This window comes from Malaclemys terrapin, chromosome 18 (genome assembly GCF_027887155.1).
Source record: "Malaclemys terrapin pileata isolate rMalTer1 chromosome 18, rMalTer1.hap1, whole genome shotgun sequence".
NCBI lineage: Eukaryota > Metazoa > Chordata > Testudines > Emydidae > Malaclemys > Malaclemys terrapin.
Window position 1 is genome coordinate 6,866,712 of NC_071522.1, and position 22,126 is coordinate 6,888,837.

At 38.3% G+C, this 22,126-nt stretch overlaps 1 protein-coding gene across 4 annotated transcripts in view; it reads left to right on the forward strand.

Moving 5' to 3' along the window:
- USP32 (ubiquitin specific peptidase 32) overlaps positions 1-20,211 on the forward strand; it is a 147,528-nt gene extending 127,317 nt beyond the window's left edge. For all 4 annotated transcript variants that reach the window (XM_054008217.1, XM_054008219.1, XM_054008220.1 and 1 more), the window contains exons 27-34: positions 1,490-1,674; positions 3,351-3,437; positions 4,972-5,092; positions 12,677-12,868; positions 13,554-13,848; positions 14,432-14,859; positions 17,190-17,282; positions 17,818-20,211. In XM_054008217.1, coding sequence (XP_053864192.1) covers positions 1,490-1,674; positions 3,351-3,437; positions 4,972-5,092; positions 12,677-12,868; positions 13,554-13,848; positions 14,432-14,859; positions 17,190-17,282; positions 17,818-17,991 — 1,575 coding nt within the window. In that variant the 3' untranslated portion in view covers positions 17,992-20,211. The remainder of the gene's footprint in view (positions 1-1,489; positions 1,675-3,350; positions 3,438-4,971; positions 5,093-12,676; positions 12,869-13,553; positions 13,849-14,431; positions 14,860-17,189; positions 17,283-17,817) is intronic.
- The last annotated feature ends 1,915 nt before the right edge of the window (positions 20,212-22,126 follow it).

Sequence of the window (22,126 nt, forward strand, 5' to 3'; positions counted from 1 at the left end):
GAATGAATGTATATTTACAATCCTAGGAAGGGAACACAAGTGCCCATTTATATGCACAATCACCTGTTGTGTAGACATACGTGTAAAGTTGTATGAGCACGTTATGCTTTCCTTTGAAAGTTTAGCCACAATGTCTAACGTAGGTGTTTTACTTTCCTCAGTGACTCTTAGCATATCTCCTTAGTGCTAAGACGCATTTTTGACCGTTCATTGTAGTCCAGTCTATCTTGCTTTCAGGCGTCCACTCTGATCAGAAGAAATCTGATTTGAGAAGCTACTTGAAACTGTTTTCTTTCCCTTTACCTGGAGCTGCATCATCTCCTTTACAGAAGCAGTATAGAGTTAAGGCATATGGTACATTTGCAGGTCATTCTATTAGTGTCAACTGCTCTTTGTAAAATGCATCTGTAGCCAAGTTAAACTATAAATGTCACGGCTGGTTGACTGAGTGCCTCAGATAACTCTGCACTCTGTATATGTTCTCAGCCTTCAGGCATTAGAAGCGGTTGACATTTACAGCCAGTGGTTTGTGGGCTAGAAGGCTGCATAACTTCTCTTTTCACAGTATATTTGTGTGGGGCTTTTTTTAACCATTGTCCAATAACACCACCATAGGCCTCATTTAAGGGTTGATAGGAGATCTTTTAGGGAATTGGTGTAATGTTCTTTAGCAGATCCAAACTAGTTATGCAGCCCATAAGGCAAAGCAAACTGCCTGCAGAAACTCCATCAAAAGTTCATGCTTGGAGCTTTCTATTTCTAGGCATTCTATTAGTGGCAGGGGTCAGCTGGCTAATACTAGCTTGTTTGTTTTATCCAGAGATCTCAATATATTTTACAAACACAAATGTATTAAGCCTCAACATCTGTTACATAGGATGTATTGTTCCCATTCTTATAGATGGGGAGAATAAAGCACAAAGGTTAAGTGACTTGTCCAAGATCACACAAAGTCCACAGAGCCCAAATCTGACTTCCTGTTGTGATTTCTAGTCACAATACCATCTTTTTTTCAAGGGATAAAGACTGGGCAGGGTTTGTGCTATGGGACTGATGACTTGTATGTAGAGGTGCCTGTTTACGTTTTTAAATGTTACCAGTTGGTGGGCAAGGGAAAGACCTAAGTAATATTAAATAGAAGTTTAATGTAATATAGGTTTATGATGGAAATGCTTATACAGCCTAGTAATTGCGGTCTATATGACACTTGCTATAGTAAATAAAAAGTCAATGACAGAACTTTCAGACCGTAACTCAACTTTAAAACAAACAACCAAAAAAACCAGTTTTTAATGCTGACTTACTAGCATGATTCAGAGCTGCTCAGTGATTTTATTGTAGAATTGTAGTCTCTTTCAAGATCAAACAGAGCACAGGAAAATACTGAAGTGAATGACAAGTGGAAAGAGTCAGCTTTCTAATGGTTATAATATCAGTTAATGCACACACAAAAATACATTACGTTTATTCCTTTCATTTGTAAATACAGATGCGGACAGAACTATATTTCCTTTCATCTCAGAAGAATCGTCCCAGTCTCTTTGGAATGCCATTAATTGTTCCATGTACTGTTCATACTCGGAAAAAAGACTTGTATGATGCAGTATGGATTCAGGTTTCCCGGCTTGCCAGCCCTCTCCCTCCCCAGGAAGCTAGTAACCATGCACAAGACTGGTGAGTTGGATGTGCTAACCTATGGCTTGGGATTACCCTTTACTATGGTACAGACTTCCTTATAAGGATTCAAAAGTATTAGTGCTTAGCCTTGCTTTGTCAATTTAATTGCTGACATGAGACACTCCATAAGATGAAGATATGGTCTTAATGCCCAATTAAACTCTAAATGTCAACTATTTTAGAAACTATTGCATATATTTTTAGCTCAAATGCATTGTTGCCTGCGGATTCCATCTGGTGGGTTATTTTTGTAGACATGTCATCTTCATGTATTACAAATTAAATAATGATGCTATGGGTCCTTTAATATAGTTATCTATCTTATGCTTTTAGGTTTCAATTTAAGTTATTCTTACATACTGGATATTTTTGAATCATTGATTGATAATTCATTATGCAGCCTGGTGCAGGAAAATAATTCACTTTTTTTTTTGCTCCGAGCACAGTTGATGTATTTTAAGAATTAGATACTGATAAGTCCTTTCACTGTGTGGCAGTGATTTTAGATGGTCTGGAATGTAATTAATTGCATAAGTAGCTTGTGTAATGGATTAATTTATAGCTGAGTTAATTTAAACAAGTGAGTCTGTTCCCATGTTAGCTAGGGGAGTAAATGGATACTCAGTCAATGGCAATCCTACTCCTGGTGAAGTTGGTGGGAATTTAGCTTTTGACTTGAATGGGATGAAGGTTTGGCTTTGTGGCAAATTATTAAATGTATTCAAAGAGGAATGAGACTTGAAAGAGAAAAGAGCCAGGTATACAGGACTAACAGACATAAGCCTGGTTTAAATGGACTTAAATATGTCCACACAGGGTTTTGTGTGGATTTAATTAAATAGGTGTGTTTTCACACACATGCGCGCACGCACACACACACTCTCTCTCTCTCTCTCTCTTCAGTTGTATATGTGCAACTGTGTGTGTGGATCTGGCCTCTAGCAAATTTTCCGCTATGTCCCTTTGTTCCCAGCAGGGTGCTTTCTTTCTGCATTATGACTGCTAAACAAGTCTCTTATCTTTAACATAGTGAATTAAATGTTTTAATATATTTCAGATTAGATGAGTGACCATTTTCTAATTTAAGGTATTCCTGTGAACCTCTGATAATCTGGACTATTACTTAATTGGCTCAATGTATCCGCTAGCCGATGCGGAGAGAATTCTACTGCTATAGAGTCTTATGTGAGATCTGTTTCCTCAGCAGGATCTTGAAAAGTATTTTTGAATTTCCATCTCTGCAGTTTATTACTGTCCTTGTCAGGAAATGGTCCAATAGCTTTATTTTACCATGTGATAAAATGAGGCTTGTAGTAGGATTGTGTGATTGATTGATTTTATATTGTAATTATGCCTGCTGCTCTTTGGACTCCTCCCTCAAAAATATGTTGCAGCTTAATGTGACTGTCCTGCTGAGCAGACTTACACACACTGTAATGTTTGCTTTGTATCTGGAATTTAGATGACACAGGGAGGCGTCTTGTTTTGTTAAGCAGCTCTTAATGGGTTGGAATTGGCTCCCTTAAGCAGTGATCTCATGCACCATCATGCTTGCTTACTGTATTAAACGTTCCTTCCAAGCAAAAAATCAAACGTAGGGTGAATAGTGTGTGGTGGATGGTAAGGAATTCGATCAGTACTTATGTTTCTTGTTGTATTCTGTTCTGTTTCAGCGACGACAGCATGGGGTACCAGTATCCATTTACCCTTAGGGTGGTTCAGAAGGATGGAAATTCTTGTGCTTGGTGTCCATGGTACAGGTGAATTGCTCTTTCTAGAATTGAGCCAGGGGATAACTTAAGCAGAAATCTAATTTATGATAATGGATTTTTGATAAATTTCAGGACTTCAAGAGATAATATCAAACAATGAGAATTTGGAATTTAATTTAACCAAAACCCCCAAGTGGCAGGCTTTCACTGCAGAATTGCTTTTATGACTTACAGAACTGAAAACTATTCTGACACACAAGCTTCAACATAGGAGACCAGCACCAAGTTTTAAAATATATTTTAACCCATTACATTCCTCAGGACAAGTCAATACCCAACCCCAAAAAAGGACAAGTCTATGACCACCCAAAAAGCCCTTACTATTTGTCCCCAGGTCGCGTCCTCTCTGCATGAAGAAAATGTCTTTCTATTTCAAGTCTACCCTTCCAATATAAATCATTGCCTCCTAGCCTGAGTAGGAATTGACAGTGACAGTAGGTGGTTCATCTTGGGGAAAGGCATGTATGAGCTGCTATAGACAAGAGCTGTAACCTATTTCTCAGTAGCCAGAAACCTTTCCTCTTCGTCTAGAACACCCTCGAAAGTCCCCAAAAGCCATCAGACATTGACTTGTCTCAATGATGTGAAACACTTGAAAATTACCAAGTGTTTTTTAAGGTTTAACACTCAACTATACCTTAGGGCCTATTCATATTACCAGTATAACTATTCACCTAAGGCTGGACTATATAGCTGTATAACCATCTTACACCCTGAAATGTTGTTGTCCTCACAAGCAAATCAAATATATTAGAGCAGGTACATCTCTTACTGTAGGAGACAACCAAGCTAGTGTGTGATTGTATCTGTAATGCAGATGAACACTTAGTGAACCTGAAACTAATCATGTTGACACTATACTGGACAGTCCTTGGCTTATCTTGAGATCCTACCTCTTGATGTCTAGTCTTCACAAGGGCCTGTAGACTTCATACCCAGGAAAAAATATGACTGAAAAGAAATAAAAAAATAAGCCTATTTGTGTTACAAACTGTCATAGAAGAGGAAGACCTTGTCTTAGCTTATAATCCACCCTGCATCTCACACCCATTTAAAAGTCTACACAAAATTTGGAGAGGGGAAGAAAGCCACACATGACAGATGCTAGTCATGTTGCATAATGCACCATTGGAAAGCATTCAGGTTTGTCTTGATTACAAAAAAAGTGTGTCCATTAGCTATCCCGCTGTGACATCCTAGTGGATGTGGTTTTTAACTGCCGGGTAGCTAGGCAAGTTCAACTATGGGTGAGGATAATAGTGTTGACTTTGCCTAGCAACTGGTGCCCTGTCTTCACTAGGATGTTACAGAATGATCACAAACATGCCTGGGTTACCCTACTGTAAAAACACACCTTTCTGGCACAGAAGACAAAGTCTCAAACACCGCAGTGTTGGCCATGGTCTAAGAAAAAGAAGGAGAACAAAGTATCCTTCTGATTAACAGGAATCTAAGTTATTGGATAATTCATCTGTCACCATTGAGGCTAAGGGTGTTTTTTTTTTTTTTTTTTTTCATTTAGATTTTGCCGTGGGTGTAAAATCGAGTGTGCAGAAGACAGGGCTTATATTGGAAATGCTTACATCGCCGTAGACTGGGATCCTACAGCCCTTCATCTCCGCTACCAGACATCACAGGAACGGGTAAAATCATTTACAAAATAAACCCAGCAGCACATCATTAGGTTGCGATATTTACTTGTATTTTATTAGCTCTGAAATGTATCCCATTTTAACATCACTTCCGTGGTTGCGTGCTCATCATTAGTCCATCTCAGCAGGAGCGAGATTAGAAACATATTCTCAGTATTTAGGCACTTGCCTTATTGCTTTTGTGTTTCGTCCTCTACTGAAATAATGAATACAAAATCAATAATGGGAAGAGCTAACTCGAAGGTTGTCTGTAAAGGGCAATTTGTGTGACGTTGGTATATCCAGAGGCCTTTTACTTCGTGATGAAGCTTTTGACAACCACAAAAGGTGCATATTCCCAGTGCATCCTGATACAATGACATTTGATTTAGTCTCCATAAATGCACTAAACATAGGACAACATCCACAAAAAAGAGAGGCTCCAATCTTGAAAGCACTTGGGTACAAGCTAAACTTAATGCACATGAGTAGCCTCATTAGTTTATTGGGACTACTTATGTAACTAAAGATAGCATGTGTAAGTGATTTTGGGATTGTGACTTGTGTGTAAATTGTGCCTATAAAAAACTTGTGTCCTCATGGGTAACTTCTTAAGCAAAAAAAACCCCAAACCCAAGATGTCCTACTCAGTTTGTACATTAAAAGACTGCGTTACCTGTCTGTGCATAGTTTAAATAAACATTTTACAAACAGAACTTGGCTGACAATTCTTGAAATTTTAATTGTAAATAAATTAAAAAGGTAACGTTTTGGTTGTAAACTTTTGAAAACAGACCCTTCTTTGAGTGACCGCTATACATTCCTACTCATGGGATGCACCCGTGGTGCCGCTTTGAGTGGAACATGTCACAGCAGTGCCCGTAGGAATTGTCTCCCACCCCTGTCTGCCCCTCTCTTGATTCCTGAAAATTAAGGGCAAGGCTATAAAAGGAAGGGGTGTGCTCTGGCCACCTCCGTTCCTTTCAACTGGGGCAGCGGACAGACTAGGAACCTCTCCAGGGAGATGCAATTTGGACCTAACCTCCTTTGAAGAGTTAGTGTTAAGAAAATAAAGTTAAAATTTCGAAGTATTTATTTTATTATTTCCCATACGTTGGTGTGAAAGCTTACAGATCCTGTGGTAGCTGCAAAGGGGAAGAGGCCATGATTTAAGAGGTGTGCCTCTTGTCTTGTTGTATTCCCTGCTTTGGATTCCAATAAGGTATCTGGCTTGAGTGGCGAAAGGACAGTTTCCTTCAGCATTTGTGGTCTGCAACACCTTAATCCCAAGAGCTCACAGGGAGTGTAAAACTGGCTCCATGTCCTACTACTTCAGGAGGAGCTAGGGTGCCCCTTTCATGAGAACCTACTAAGAAAAGTGGTTTGCACATTCATGGAAGTAGGGGCTATAGAAGAAGTTCTAAAGGAATTCAGGGGAAAGGGTTTGTATTCCAGATAGCCGTCTTTCTTCAGAATCAGTAACTGTCTCTGACCCATCTTAGACTTGAGAAAGCTCAACTCCTTTGTCAGAATATTCAGTTTCTGTATGTTGACCCTAGAATCCATTCTCCCAATAGCCCCAAGATTTATTTGGGGCTCTCAGTTTATGGGACGCATATTTCCACATCCCTATCAGGCCTTTACACTGCAAATATCTTGGCATGCCTTAGGCATATACCCATTGTAGAAATTTGCAGAGCTGCTACACACACTTACAAACCATTATGCACTAGACCTAGCATTCTAGTTGGATGCTGTATTTGAAGAGCACTGTTTAATTAGGACTTCACATTCCACCTTCCACAGATGACAGTACTGCATGAGCTGTGTACATTCATGCTCCATGCCTACCTTCCCCTCTTCCCTGGAGTCCTAATTACTCAGATCTGTGGACACAGTCAGAGGAACTGAGGTAGCCAGAGCCCCACAGCATCTTTTATAGCCTCGCCCTCAGAATATTCAGGAACAGTTAGGGGAAGGGCAGCAGGGGGCAGGAGAGTGTTCCAACAGGCATAGTAAGTACAAGTACATTTGGATGCCCACTGAAAATTTGGCATTTGATGCCAAATATTATTGCATTTGATGAGACACAAGTTTTGTTGGCTCTCTGCCTCCTGACTTTAAAAAGTGCATTTTAGGCCCTGAACACATTATGTGTAAACTCAACCAAACATCTCACCTATCAGTTTGAGGGCTACCTAACGTGAGAGGAAGTTTGATGTGCTGTGTGGAAAAGGGACTATACGAACTTGAAATTGTTTGATCTGAGATGTTATAGAATAAACTTTAGTGAAATTGTGTGACAGGATATGTGTGTGAAGAACGTATGCCAGTGGGTGCACAGAGACACAGAGGGTTGGCGTCCTGGATGGAAGTTGCATCCAGGCTGTCAGTTCAGAACTTCAGGGGGGGTTGACTGGAATTTGAAGGATCATCGATTAGCTCCTGAGGGGAGAGAAAGCAAGATCACTGGGGTGGGTCCGTGGGATTAACTGTGATCAAGAAGGGAAGCACTGCTGAGCTCTTATAAAATTAGACTTTAATCTCTAATAGAATAAGAAGTAGAAAGGTTACTGTAAGGTATTACGATGTTTGTTTAATATAGTTAAAATCAAAGTTTAGTAGTTTCTGAAACCCGGAAGTTGAAGGCATAGTCATTCAGTGGGGCTTTGAAGAGCTCTGTAGGGCCCTCGAAATAGTTAGGAAGGACAGCCAGGATCACCCAATATTCTCAGGCAAGTGTGCTCAGGGGAATCTTAGAGCAGTAAAGGGGTTGTATTAACAACTCAGAGACACCACTGTGCCGGTGTTTGCCCGTGAAGGGGCAGCTTGTGACATCCTGCCATGTGGAGAATGGAGCATTCCCTTAATTTGTGTTTTTCTGTTATGAAATGTGAAAGAGGCTAGCTGAGGAAAGAAGGGGTCACTAGCTGTGACTGTCTGTTGGGAGCAAACTGATTTGAGTTTAGATGATGTGCATTCTGGAGATTTGCTGGCACTTACATTGGCAGGGTTTGGAGGGCTGGTGGGAAAAGGACTGCAGTATGCTAAAGAAGTTGAAAACCTTTAAATAGGTCATGAGAGAGGGAGATTTACAGAACATGGAGAGGTAACAATCCAAAAGGTACAAGAAACATCTGGCATAATAATAGCATCATTTAATTTGGACCAAATTAGTCTCTAGTGTTAATTGAATTGAAACCAGTGCCGTTATATATAAGGGGTGGATTGGTCCATTTGACTGTAAAGGAGAATATTTCAGAGTGTCAGATGGAATTTGGGGCTTGTCGAGAGGAACTGCTAGTGCACAGCATACTGTGGTGTAAATTTTAAGGCTGTCAAGCGATTAAAAAAATGAATGGTGATTAATCGCACACATAATCATGCAATTAATTGCACTGTTAAACAATAATAGAATACCATTTATTTAAATATTTGTTGACGTTTTCTACATTTTCAAACATTGGTTTCAATTACAACACAGAATACAAAGTGTATGGTGCTCACTTTATTTTTTTATTACGAATATTTTTGCTGTAAAAAAACAAAAGAAATAGTATTTTTTCAATTCGCCTCATACAAGTACTGTAGTACAGTCTCTTTATCATGGAAGTTGAACTTACACATGTAGAATGATGTACAAATATAATTTCATTCAAAAATAAAACAATGTAAAACTTTAGAGCCTACAAATCGACTCAGTCCTACTTCTTGTTCAGCCAGTCACTCAGACAAATAAGTTGGTTCACATTTGTGAGAGATAATGCTGCCCGCTTCTTGTTTACAGTGTCACCTGAAAGTAGGAGAACAGACATTCGTATGGCACAGTTATAGCTAGCATTGCAAGATATTTACATGCCAGATGCTCTAAAGATTCATATGTCCCTTCATGCTTCAGCTACCATTCCAGAGGACGTGCGTCCATGCTGATGATGGGTTCTGCTCGATAACAATCCAAAGCAATGCAGACAGACGCATGTTCACTTTCATCATCTGAGTCAGATGCCACCAGCGGAACATTGATTTTCTTTTTTGATAGTTCGGGTTCTGTAGTTTCCGCATCGGAAACTTTTTTAAGACTTCTGAAAGCATGCTCCACACCTCGTCCCTCTCAGATTTTGGAAGGCACTTCAGATTCTTAAACCTTGGGTTGAGTGCTGTAGCTATCTTTAGAAATCTCACACTGGTATCTTCTTTGCATTTAGTCAGATCTGCAGTGAAAGTGTTCTTAAAACGAATAACATGTGCTGGTCAGCATCTGAGACTGCTATAATACGAAATACGTGGCAGAATGTGGGTAAAACAGAGCACGAGACATACTATTCTCCCCCAAAGACCCAAGGAGTTCAGTCAAAATTTAATTAATGCATTTTTTTGTAACGAGCATCATCAGCATGAAAGCATGTCCTCTGGAATGGTGGCTGAAACATGAAGGGGCATACGAATGTTTAGCATATCTGGCACGTAAATACCTTACCATGCCGGCTACAAAAGTGCCATGGGAATGCCTGTTGTCACTTTCAGGTGACATTGTAAATAAGAATCCGGCAGCATTATGTCCTGTAAATGTGAACAAACTGAGTGGACTTGTAGGCTCTAAAGCTTTACATTGTTTTGTTTGTGAGTGCAGTTATAAGTTAATATAAAGTGAGCACAGTACACTTTGTATTCTGTTTTGTAATTGAAATCAATATATTTGAAAATGTAGAAAAACATCCAAAAATAGTTAATAAATTTCAATTGGTATTCTGTTGTTTAACAGTGCGATTTAAAACTGATTAATCATGATTCATTTTTTTGAGTTAATCGTGAGAGTTAACTACGATTAATCAACAGCCCTAATACATTTACAGCAAATTAGCGTGCTGAGCACCGTCGGTGTGCATTCTGCTACAGTGCACTAAAAGTTGCCAGTGTACGTTGACCTACTCCTGTTTCACAGCGGAGCAGATCAAAGCACTCGAGGGAACTTTTAGTGCACAGTAGCAGGGTCCACATGACCAGTCAGTGCACTGTGGATTTACACCCAAGCTTGCTGCGCATCAACTGTTTGTCTAAACAAGCCCTCGGTGGAAAAGTAGTTAGTAAAAGACCATTCGAATATTGGAACTTGGGGGTCCGTGTAGGGACACTGTTGAAACACAATATCTCTACATTTCATTCTGTAATGTGCTAGTTGTAATGACGGCAAATTAAGCAGTTGACTTTGCTGGCTTGAATTGGATTTTCAAGCATCTGCAAAAGTGTGGGTATTTTTAAAAAAAAGTGATGCAAAAAATGTCATGTCTTTCAATATCTAAATGTAAAATAGATGACTTTCCTTATCTGCATCCTGAAGTAAATGGTAGAACACATGGCGAGCTTCAGCCAAAGTCCAGATGCCTATATCAGGGAAAACTTGCTTGAGCCATTATGGCTTCAGAGAGCAAAAGCAAAACACTGGACTCCAGCTCTCTTTCTCTCCCAGTTCATTCCTCCACCCCTCAGGGAATCGGATCCATATTACCAATGGCACCCCTTAAAATTCATGCCTAGAATACTTGCTGATCCCAATTATCATTGTCAGCTGAGTACAGGGAGGCTGACTGTTTGAGAAGTGCTTTTAGAACCGGACCCTGTATGGTGCCAAGGTTAGGAGAGAAGGTTATGCTAAGAAACAAGGGGTGGCAATAATTTTTTTAAAAAAACATAGCTTTACAGGTGGATGACCAGGTCAAAAATAAGGAAGGCAGAAATCTGGTACTTAGAGGCTCCAAGCTGTGTAAAGAAGTTACGATTGGCAGAATCTACACCAAAAACCAAGGTCAGGCCAAAACTTTTTGCAGATTCTTTCCAGGTTTAGGACGAGTGAGACTAAATTGGGAGGAGATTTTAACTGCATAACAATACTCCTGTATTGATGAACAAAAATGGTAACTTAAGGAAAGATTGAAGTTCAACTATGCACCTCAAGACGTATAAGGTATCTGCCAGACATATGGAGAGTTAAACTCTGCTGGCGAAGACTGACTTTCTTACCCTTGATCCCTACACACATGCGTAGACTGGTTGTTTTACTGTCGGCCACTATTACAAGGAGCAGTTGATGCCTCTGTAGGCATCGTGTAATGGTCCAACGGATGTCAGTCTGAGTCTCCAAAAACATGTGGAGTTCAACAGGAGACCATGCCCACTTTAAAGGACACAGTATGAGTGAACATAGCATAGGAAACAATAATATAGTACTTTAAATTAAATGGTAGAGATAAATTGTCTCTAGAGAGAATCTCTGGGAAGTAACCCAAGTGGTGGTTAGAAGGTAGCTAATAAACTTAGCTTCAAGTATGAGTAAATTCTAGAGGATAGACTAAAAGAATTGCATCTAAATAATGGATTCTTGGAGCTATTTGCACATCTCTTTACTTTGAGTGGGAAAATGAATATCCTATTAACAGAAAAGATGGGAAAAGCCATTAAGTACATACTACAATAAAATAACTGTATTTCCTAAGGTTATCCTGTTTTTATGTTGGCTACCATCAAATTGCCATGGACCTCAATGTGCCTCAATTTGCCTATATGTAAACTGAACGTGTAATACTTGTTGTATCTCATGTGAGTGTCTGAGGCTTAATTAACATTTGTAAAGGATTTTTTCAGATCCTCTGTTGAAAGGCACTAAATGCGCCTTATATTTATTTCCTTCCCGCACAATAGAAATGGAGAAATCAGACAAAAATAGGAAGGTCTTTAAAAAATTCTATAGTAACATCTCTCTACCTAATAATCCTAAAGAGGAGACATAGAACTAGCTAAAATAAATAACTCGTCTAAATTTCACAATGGTTACCAAAGTGTGGGTTTTTTTTTAAAAAGTCACTGCTTGAAGAAATTCTAGGTAAAATAAAGCATTTGAAAACAGTATAGCCCCAGGCCCTGCTTATTTCGTTTTTATAAAAAAACTTTTGACTTTTTTAGCCACTTCCTCTAACACCTTTAATGATCTGAAGTGGAGAAACTTGCTATCCTCTGTATTGCAGTCATACCTAAGCCCCTGAAAGATTTATGTTCCTGAGCTTCACATTAAGATGACAGACATGTGACTTTATCACATAAAATTGTTTTTGAAGTTCCTTTCAAACAAGTTAAATAAGTTACTCCCCAATAAGTTTGCAAGGTACTTCTAAGAACCCTGGACATGAATCTGAAGTACTTGGTATGTTTTTGAGGTACAGTAAAACCTCAAAGTTACGAACATCTTGGGAATGGAGGCTGTTCGTAACTCTGAAATGTTCGTAACTGAACATCACATTACGGTTGTTCTTTCTAAAATTTACAACTGAACGTTAACTTAATTCAGCTTTGAAACTTTACTATGCAGAAGGAAAATGCTGCTTTCCCTTTAGGTTTTTTTAGTAGTTTGTTTAACACAGTACTGTACTGTATTTGCTTTTTTTTGCCTCTCTGCTACTTGTACCTGATTGTGTACTTCGGGTTCGAAATGAGGTGTGTGGTTGACTGGGCAGTTTGTAACTCTGGTGTTCATAACTCTGAGGGTCTACTGTATTAGGAAAGTTGCCAAGATACAAAGTTCATCTTATCTGGTAACCTCTTTAGATTGTAGAAGAGCACGAAAGTGTTGAACAAAGCCGACGGGCTCAGGCGGAGCCCATCAATCTGGATAGCTGCCTAAGAGCTTTTACCAGTGAGGAAGAACTGGGAGAAGATGAGATGTATTACTGTTCCAAGTGCAAGACTCATTGCCTGGCCACTAAAAAACTGGACCTTTGGAGGCTTCCCCCTATTTTGGTACAACTTTCAATAATTTTCTTTTTCTTTTGGGCAACAGTAAAAATGTACACTCATCACAAGAGTTCGGATTGCTGGGTACATCTTCCTACTTTCACAGAATAAGGAAGGTTTAGATCAACCTATGTTCCCTTTTGTCTCCACTGAATCATGGCTATCATAGGTGACCCAATGTGAACTTGCTACACATGTATTATCAGTTTTACATAATGTAAATGGAAAATGCTGTAACTCTGCTTAAATGCGTTGTTCTGCTGCAGCAAAGGATTGAAATGTTCATTGCAATTATTGCAGTGCCATTGGTTCTGTTACCTTTATGGAACACAGCCTTGTTCTCGTCTTTAAAATTATGCAACATCTGCTTTTGCTACTTTTGAATTTATAAGTTTTCCAAAGAACACAAAGTATGCTTTGCTATTTATTTATTTATTTATTTATTTATTTATTTATTCGTTTTATTTGTTTATTTATTTATTTATTAAAGCTTTATCTCCTACCTACTGTTGGTTGGTAGATGTTGCCTTTGTGGACCCAGATACCACACACATTGTACAATTCAAATTGATTTGTGTTCTAATCTTATAGTGTGAATATCTCTGGAAGGATAAAACAAACATTTAAATTACTTGATTAGGTCATTGTGATATAACCATCACCTTGTTTTCTTTAATGTGTTTCACCCTAGATAATTCACCTGAAACGATTTCAGTTTGTAAATGGCCGCTGGATAAAATCTCAGAAAATTGTTAAATTTCCTCGTGAAAATTTTGACCCAAGTGCCTTTCTGGTACAAAGGGATCCAAGTCACTGTCAACGAAAGCAACTAACTCCCCAGGTTGATGACCTTTCTGAGCCACGGATTCTGCAAGGGGAGCCTAGGAAAACCGATCTCCAAAATACTTATACATCAGGCGAAGGGGATGTGCTGAACAGGAGTCCATCCTCATTTAACACTAGTAGCATCTTGAATAACATCAAAGGTAGGGAATAAATAGAGGAAATCTGTCTCTCTATAAATTGCAGTGTAGAAATTAGTGATTATTGACCTATAGCAAGAAGTATGGTAGTTCTTCTTCAAAATCTTCTTTACTCTGGAACTGATAAAATACAAGCCAATTGAAATGTGTACTCATTGTAAAAGAGAGGTTATTTGTGTTTTATTGATTCAGAATTTAAGTTTATTCTGAAACATTGATTTCTGCCTCCGTTTTCCATTGTACGCCTATTACAGCAGTCATTAATAAGAAGCTGAGTTATTCAGGGTTGGTATATATTGGCATTTCAAATTTTCTGTGGCTTGAAGTTTTCAACTGCTATATGTGCCATTGTAGATTTGGGAGACGAGGGAGTAAGTAAGCAAGATCTGCCAGCTAATCCACATAAAATTAATAGTCTCACTCTGAGTTCTAACTATAAAGTATGAATTGGTCGCGAAAAAGAAAAAGTTATCCATCCCGAAAGTTTAGTTCGTTAGTGTCTCTGGTTATTGGAAGAAATTTTGTATTGGAAAATCTAGGCTTGCAGCTGGCTTACTTAGAAGGTTTTAACTTCTTTCTTTTACAGCATCTCCATCACCGGGGAGGAAAAGTGGAACCAGCTGTCCTGCAAGTAAAAACAGTAGCCCAAATAGCAGCCCTAGGACTTTAGGAAGAGGTAAAGGGCGACTGCGGCTACCACAGATAGGTAAAAACAAACTATCAAATAGCAAAGAAAATTTGGATGCAAGTAAAGAGAATGGTACTGACCAGGAACAGAAACTTACTGCTGACCAAGGAGATGCCATTAGCAAAGGACCCGTTTTGGGTGGTAGCCAGAGTGAATTATTCATTTTTCAGGACGAGATGACTTTAGCCAATGGATACATTTGTGAGCAGAATTCATATAGTAATGGCAGTATCAATGGTGTGATTGATAACCACAGTGAGGAGGATATTACAGATGACCAAAGAGAAGTCTGTTTTAACCCTATTTACAATCTATATGCAATTTCGGTAAGTTGACATTTCATATAAGTAAAATATGCTTAAATGCAATTTTGTTAAGTTTAGAATTTCATGTGCAATAGGCATGAAGGAAACACTTGTCATTGAGAAGAATAACAAAAAGAAGAATTAAATGCAGTTATCCTCAGTAAATTCAGTTTACCATAAAGCTGAATATAACTGAACAGTTAATCTCTGCACAGTGCTTTTCTGCTTGAATATCTCAGTCAGTCGTAGAGTTTAAAGCCAGAGGGGGATCACCAGAGAGGGACCACCAGATGATCAGGTCTGACCTGTGTATTACAGGGCCACCTACATCTTCACAGTACACCCAACAATTGAAATTGTGTGCCACAGGCAGAGAATAGGTGCCTGTGTCAAATAAAATCTTTCTTTGCTCTGATTCTACTGGGAACTTTTCTAATGGTTTTGAAGATTTTTAATAATGGGGACTCAGCTGCGTCCTTAAGTATATTCTATTTCATAATTGTTCATATTGTTAAATGTATCCTTATATCTAACCTGACTTTTTTGGCCAGATTTAGTAACGGATCTCACCTGTTACTAGAGTTAATGATTAAAGTATCATTTGCATAAAGCTTTACTTTCTCAAAATGCTTCACAGATACTGGCCTGCCAGATGAATGTTTGAGGAGTATGCATGTAGACAGATATAGACATATTGAATATTAATTTGTCTGACAGTCTGGAAAATACCAAAACTTATTAATTTCTTACCATTATTAATACTTATGAATACAGCATCTAAAGTTTGATAAGCCCTTTCCTAATGAAGGGGGCAGACAGTGACTAGATGAACTGCTTATTGATGACCATTGTGCTCATTTGATGACACTGCTGTTTGATTTTATTTAACTTTCTCCCTTCTAACACTATATTCTCTCTTATTGAGTTTGAGTGGAGAGGACATTTAATTGACTCATGAGTATTCGTAGGTCTTTCAGAAGAAGTGAATCTTTGGGAGAGGTTTGACTGTCAGGTCTAGACATACTTGCCCTGCTGGACACTTGTTGAAGTGTTGTGAAGGGATCCCGTGTGTTTTAAGCCTCCAGAGTCCAAATGAAGTCCAGGCAGTCACTGAGTTCATCATTGTACCTGGTCTCGGGAGGGTTGGGGGCACATGCTTAACACCTTGTCTGTGAGAGAGAGAGAGAGAGAGAGGCATTCCATGACACAGCAATTTCATAATAACTTTACAATATCAACCAGAATTCATAAGTTATACAGCCAGATTCCCCCAAATGTCACAGAGAGAGAGGGAGCTTGACATTCTCTCTCATGGGGGGGAGGGATAGCTCAGTGGTTTGAGCATTGGCCTGCTAAACCCAGGGTTGTGAGTTCAATTCTTGAGGGGGCCATTTAGGGATCTGGGACAAAAATCTGTCTGGGGATTGGTCCTGCTCTGAGCAGTGGGTTGAAGTAGATGACCTCCTGAGGTCCCTTTCAACCCTGACATTCTTTGATTCTATGATTCTGCATTTGAGAGGTTGTCCTAAGCATATGGTGCAACACTGATGAAGATAAATGTGGTGAGGGAGCAGTGAGAGAAACACTAGAGGGACACTGAGGTTGGCGGCATTACTGGAGATGCATAAGTGATGAGAAATTCAAACATGATATGGTAGGTGAGGAGTAGCCAATAGAGGGGTTCAAAGAGGGAAGTGATGCCGTGAGAGCAACAGGCAAGGAAAATAATCTTTGCAGCAGTGTTTTAAACATGCTGAAGCAGAGAGATGTAGGCACCAGGGAGGCCAAAGAAGAGTGGTTGCAATATAGCAAGGGACAGGATGACCCGGATGTGAAAAGTGTGGGGGGGTTGTTTAGCTGTGGTGACAAATTAAGAATCCAACTTACTTGATATTGTAGAAGATAACGAATTGGTAATACATGGATATGAGAAGGAATTAGATGATTTCAAGGATAAAAGTGATGGGGGAAATGGTGGTGGAATCTAAGGTTTTATAATGGAGAAAGATGAATGCAGGAAAAGGGTGTGAGGGAGAAATTGAATTGAGTTTGGCCAGGTTGAGCTGGGAACTGCCATACATACCTTTGACATACCTTTCATCCCTTTGAATAACGCAGTTGGTATGTCCTACTTAGATTGTAGCTAGAAACCGTTCTAGATTGCATTGACACCTGAGGAAAGAGCTTTGACCAGATAGGGCCTATAACATTGAAGAATTCAGTAGATGAGCATTTTAGGATCTGTTGATTTCAAGGGATGTCTTGAACCATTGCCACTCAGTGACAGAAGGCAGATTGGTTTCAATCTCAATGAATGATATATTTTTAATACAACAAAAATCTTTTTTTAGTGCCATTCAGGAATTATGGGAGGAGGTCATTATGTCACTTATGCCAAAAACCCAAATAACAAGTGGTACTGTTACAATGACAGCAGCTGTAAGGTAAATATTTCATTTTCATGAAAGATTAGTTTTGTGGGGCTAAAACCCAATTTTATGTCAACTGTTTGTTTAGAAATATGAATAGCTTGAAAATTAGTAACATATGAACATTAAAATGATGCCCTGAAATTGTACTTGGAAAACTTTTAATATTAAAATTTGAATATATGCTGCTAACAGAGTAAGGAAACATATTTGATGATTTTGAGCCAAAAATAGAAAAGTTGCCCAATAACAATCTAGACAAAATAAATTTTGTCATTTGTGCTAGACATTTTGAATTGAAGCTACTGGATAATTGTGGTTTAAGTATTTTCTAAGTAATTGCATTTATTATTATAAAAGTGAACTCATTTTCAAGTAAATAATTTAGCCTGATTAATAAAATAAGGCAGTTTGAGAAAATGTGACTGTCCTTGTTCTTACTGTCCATTTCAAATGATTGTTTCTACAGTAAGTGCATGTATTTAAATTCAGTGATGTTAGCACAATGGTACAACTTCAAGTTTTAGTAAATGTTTGTTCTGCTTTACAGGAATTACATCCTGATGAAATTGACACCGACTCTGCCTACATTCTTTTCTACGAGCAGCAGGGGGTAGACTATGCACAGTTTCTGCCAAAGATAGATGGCAAAAAGATGGCAGACACAAGCAGCATGGACGAAGATTTTGAGTCTGATTATAAAAAGTACTGTGTTTTACAGTAAACAAGTGATCTTCCATGGACCGTTTGAGAGCATGCAGGATGAAACTTACATTTGGCTACAGTGTTATTGAAGTGAACGAGCTAAATGTCAGTTGTCTTATCCTGTGGTCAGAAAGCACAAAAAGAAACATCTATTTAGCTAGCAGTTAATATAAACATTGTTTTTGTTCTAATATCTCACTACATGCTCTAAACAATTCTGATGTTAGACATCAGATTAAAACTGCCATTGGCCTTTAAATAAAATGGTTTGAAAGCCAACGAGGACCAAATAAGAGCTAAATGAAATAGTCCAAATAAGAGCTAAACAGAGTAGTGTAGAGTTTACCAGTTATTCTAACAAAATCCTAAGGTTCTCCTTAGATTCAAGATGATGGGAAAAAATTGTAGTGTTGTCTATTGACAACATGATATTGCTACCTCCTTTTTCCTGAAGTTTCATCCCATTTTATTGGCAAGACAGGGAAAGCAAGAAAATGAAAAGTGCACAAAGCTTACAGAATGGTTATGGAATTTTTCCATATTTGCCACTATTGATGTGTATCGTTGCTTTCAGTATGTTGGGAGCACGACCAAATCATAATTTGAGAGCAGATTGATTTCTGCACTTGAATGGTTTATTATAATTTGTTTTCTCCACATGTTGGTTGTGCAAATCAGCAAGTTTCAGGAATGGCTATCTGGCCTGAGGAATCCTATCTTTTAGACATTGAAAAGTCTCAAAAAACTGTTCAGGCTGGAGGGAATATCTGTGGTTATATGCATTGTGTCTGAATGTGCACTTTGCACAAAGTGCTCCCAACTCATGGAAGGAAAGATGTTATGTTTCATTACTAGTGTTGCTTTTAAATTTTGCACTTTTAAAAAAAATTCATACAATTACAATTCAGAAGCATTGTTTATTTTTGTTGCTGTAAGGGCTCTGGAGTGAATGGATGTCACTGTTATCTACTGTGTCTTTTAAAACAAATGTCAAATGATGGTTGTCAGGTAGTTATGTTATGTTAAAAAGGATTTTCGTTCATTTCATAATTTAAACTGGATTTGTTTTTTTAATTGGTTTGCATTTTCAAATTTTCTTACTGTAACAGGCTAGGCATTAATTTGCAGGATTTTGGGGGAAAAAAAACACTTTTTAACAGCATTAGTCAACAAATTTGCTACTACTTGGCATTCATTTTATTACTCACTAGCTAGATTCTGCTTTCCTTGCCCAGCCAAAACTCCCTTTTAAGTCAGTGGGGCTTTGGCTTGAGCAAGAAATACAGGATTGGAGCTTGTTCAAGACTGGAATAAAGGTTATTTATGAGTAGGCATTTCTTTTAGTATTTTAGCCGTGTTAAATTGTTAGCATATCTGAATCGAGGTAAATGTTTCACTCTTTTCAGCCTTTTCTTCAACTGAGCCTCAGCAAATTTTATCATTCATTTCCTTAAGCATCCCTCTTTAGACTTGACATAATTACTGATTAAATTTACATTTACATTCTAGATCTGTAAAATTAGTTAATATTCAGCCTCCTTTCAGTATGTTCTACAACAATGCCAAATCAACTGGTAAGTATCTACTTTTCAGAAAGGGGCTGTTTTTATCCATTTAAGAAACTATATAAAGTTGATCGTGCTTTACTCAGGCAAAACCCCCACAATCTTAAATGGAAGTTGTACTTCTGTAAGGATTGATCAGTTTCAAAATAAGTATTGTCTTTGACCTAAGGTGTCGATCCCTATTCTGTGTGGTATTTTATCTTTAGAGTGGTCTAAACAGTGAGGTTGAAGAAAAGCAAATGTTATGAATTGTGGAATTTCTCATTTTGGGATCACATTTGTCTATATCTCCCTAGCCAAACTCCATGAAAATTGAAAGATTTTCAAATTATTTACTTTAAAAGATTTTATTTAAGCAGGTAGCACAATCTACTAATGTTGTTTGATCTTTTGTGTTTGTTACATTGGTTGTAATTAATTTTTTTAATTAAATTAATTCATGAATTAGCAGGAAATGTATTAAGTTAACTACATTCACTTTGTAAATTATTGTATAAAACTTATTGACAATGCACTGACTTTAGAAAGATGTTAATGTACATAAATACCATGTAAATAAAAGTGTTGATGTATTGGAATATGAGCTGTATAAAAAAAGTAATTGTAATTGTATATGGAGTGAACCTGTTTATCTGTAACTATATTATTCAGACAAATTAAATACTGTGGATGCAGCTCTAGTGTCATAATTTCTTTGTGTCAAAGTTAATTTTTATTGCAAGTTTATTTTTTCTATTCTGAAGTTTCAATACTTTTTTTAATAGAGTTTCTTTACGTTTTTGGACCCAAAGGGTTGAATGGAATGAGTAGGTATGTTATAAATTCTTTGCAGTATTGTTAATGCACCTGTTAAAATGAGCTAAAAAAATTTCTCTCTCCGTTTATTTTTAATTATTGCTTTTAATTACTTTGGATTATTTTAATCTGAAAATGTTCCTTTTATTTTCTGAATGTGTCAGGTTAACCGTATTTTTAAAAAGAAAATTTCCATACCTATCTTACAAATAATACCTTAGGTTATTAAAGTGAAAATATTAAAAATCTAATTTTCTGTCGTCTTTTTGCACTTCTTGCAACTTTAATAAAAATAGATATAATAGTTTCGAGTCACTTACCTTTTATGTTCTCATGAAGCTAGCACAATATTGTGATGTTTAGGTTTCCCCCAAAGTTGGGAAATGTTCATGCTGAAAATCTTTGTTTTAGAATGAATGGAATTTTAACAAAATTGTGCAAAGTTTTCTATCAGTTCAAGTTTTCTTAAAATCTTTCACAAAACTTAATAATTTGACCTGTCCTTGTTCTTTTAAATGGGAAGTGTAACAGTGCAATGGAGCTCAAAACCACAGGGTGACAGTGTTGACTACTACTGTTTTTCCCTGGGTGCAAATAAAGGCAGTTTATTCCAGAAACCAAAATTCCAAATACTATCTTGTCAGGATTTTCAGCGTGGCCTTTTTTCACCAAGAATTTTAAATAAGAATAAGAAAAGGAAATAATCTTTCTGTTTACAGAAATTTCACTCGAGACAGTAATAAGTTTACTTTACCTGTTACAAAAAATCTTCTGCCTTCTATTTCGTTATTAAAGCTGGTTACCACACCAAAAAGAAAAACAGAACTGCTGAAGTTTTTCATGTTAATGGTACAGTTTGAAATAAATGATGTATATCAATTTGCTTTCAGGTTCAAGTGTTGATCTGATTACTTCTTTCATATGATTAATAAAAGAATGCACTTCAGAGAGTGTGAAGTACCCATTTCCTTCATGCAGAAGGGGCCATCTTGGTATGACATGCAAAAACAAGAAGAGAATCAGGTGAAAAAATTGTCATGACATCTCATATTAATGTGCCAAGAAACACGTTTCTTAAGTGTTCACACATTGCTTCTGTATGGCTCTTTGTCCCTCTCTAGAGTCTGGTTTGCATAAGCAGGTGAGTCTGCTACATCCGTCAGCTAGGGAACTTAGTCCTTTAAGTCCAGTAAAACAGACTAATGATACGGTGCAAGGGGTCCTACTTTCAATCCGGGGTGCCCCCCAGAAATCTTTCACATGGTCCACACTTGTACCACGTGGGCCGGAGAGATCCCAAGCATCACCGCCAATTCCTGTGGAACCGTCCTCACTGCAGCCGCTGGACCCAGCGCCTCACCCACAGAGTCTGCACCACACTCCACCCCCCTGGTTGGAGAGTGAGCCCACCTCTCACGCACACCCTACAGCAGTGGCTGCTGTCCCACAGGGCCAAGCCCGACTCCCAACCCTGGGCTTTGTGATCTGGTGCACAGGGTCGCAGTGATGCTCAGGTTTGGCCTGTCTGTCGCTCCACAGATGAGGATGGCGGACGGGGCATTGTGAACTACTGCACAGGGGTTGTCACTCCATGCATCAGGTCACGATGCTACTTGGTTTGTGGGCACTCTCAAATGGAAGGCCCTGGGCAAATTGCCCCTTGCCCCTGCCCTCCCTCTGTCCCTGGTGGCCCTGCTTGCCAGTGGTATGCATCATGCGTATGGCTGCAGGCACCACGGGCCTCAATCACCTCAGACTCCCCAGTTTAACCTATAAAGTCTAAGGAAATATTAA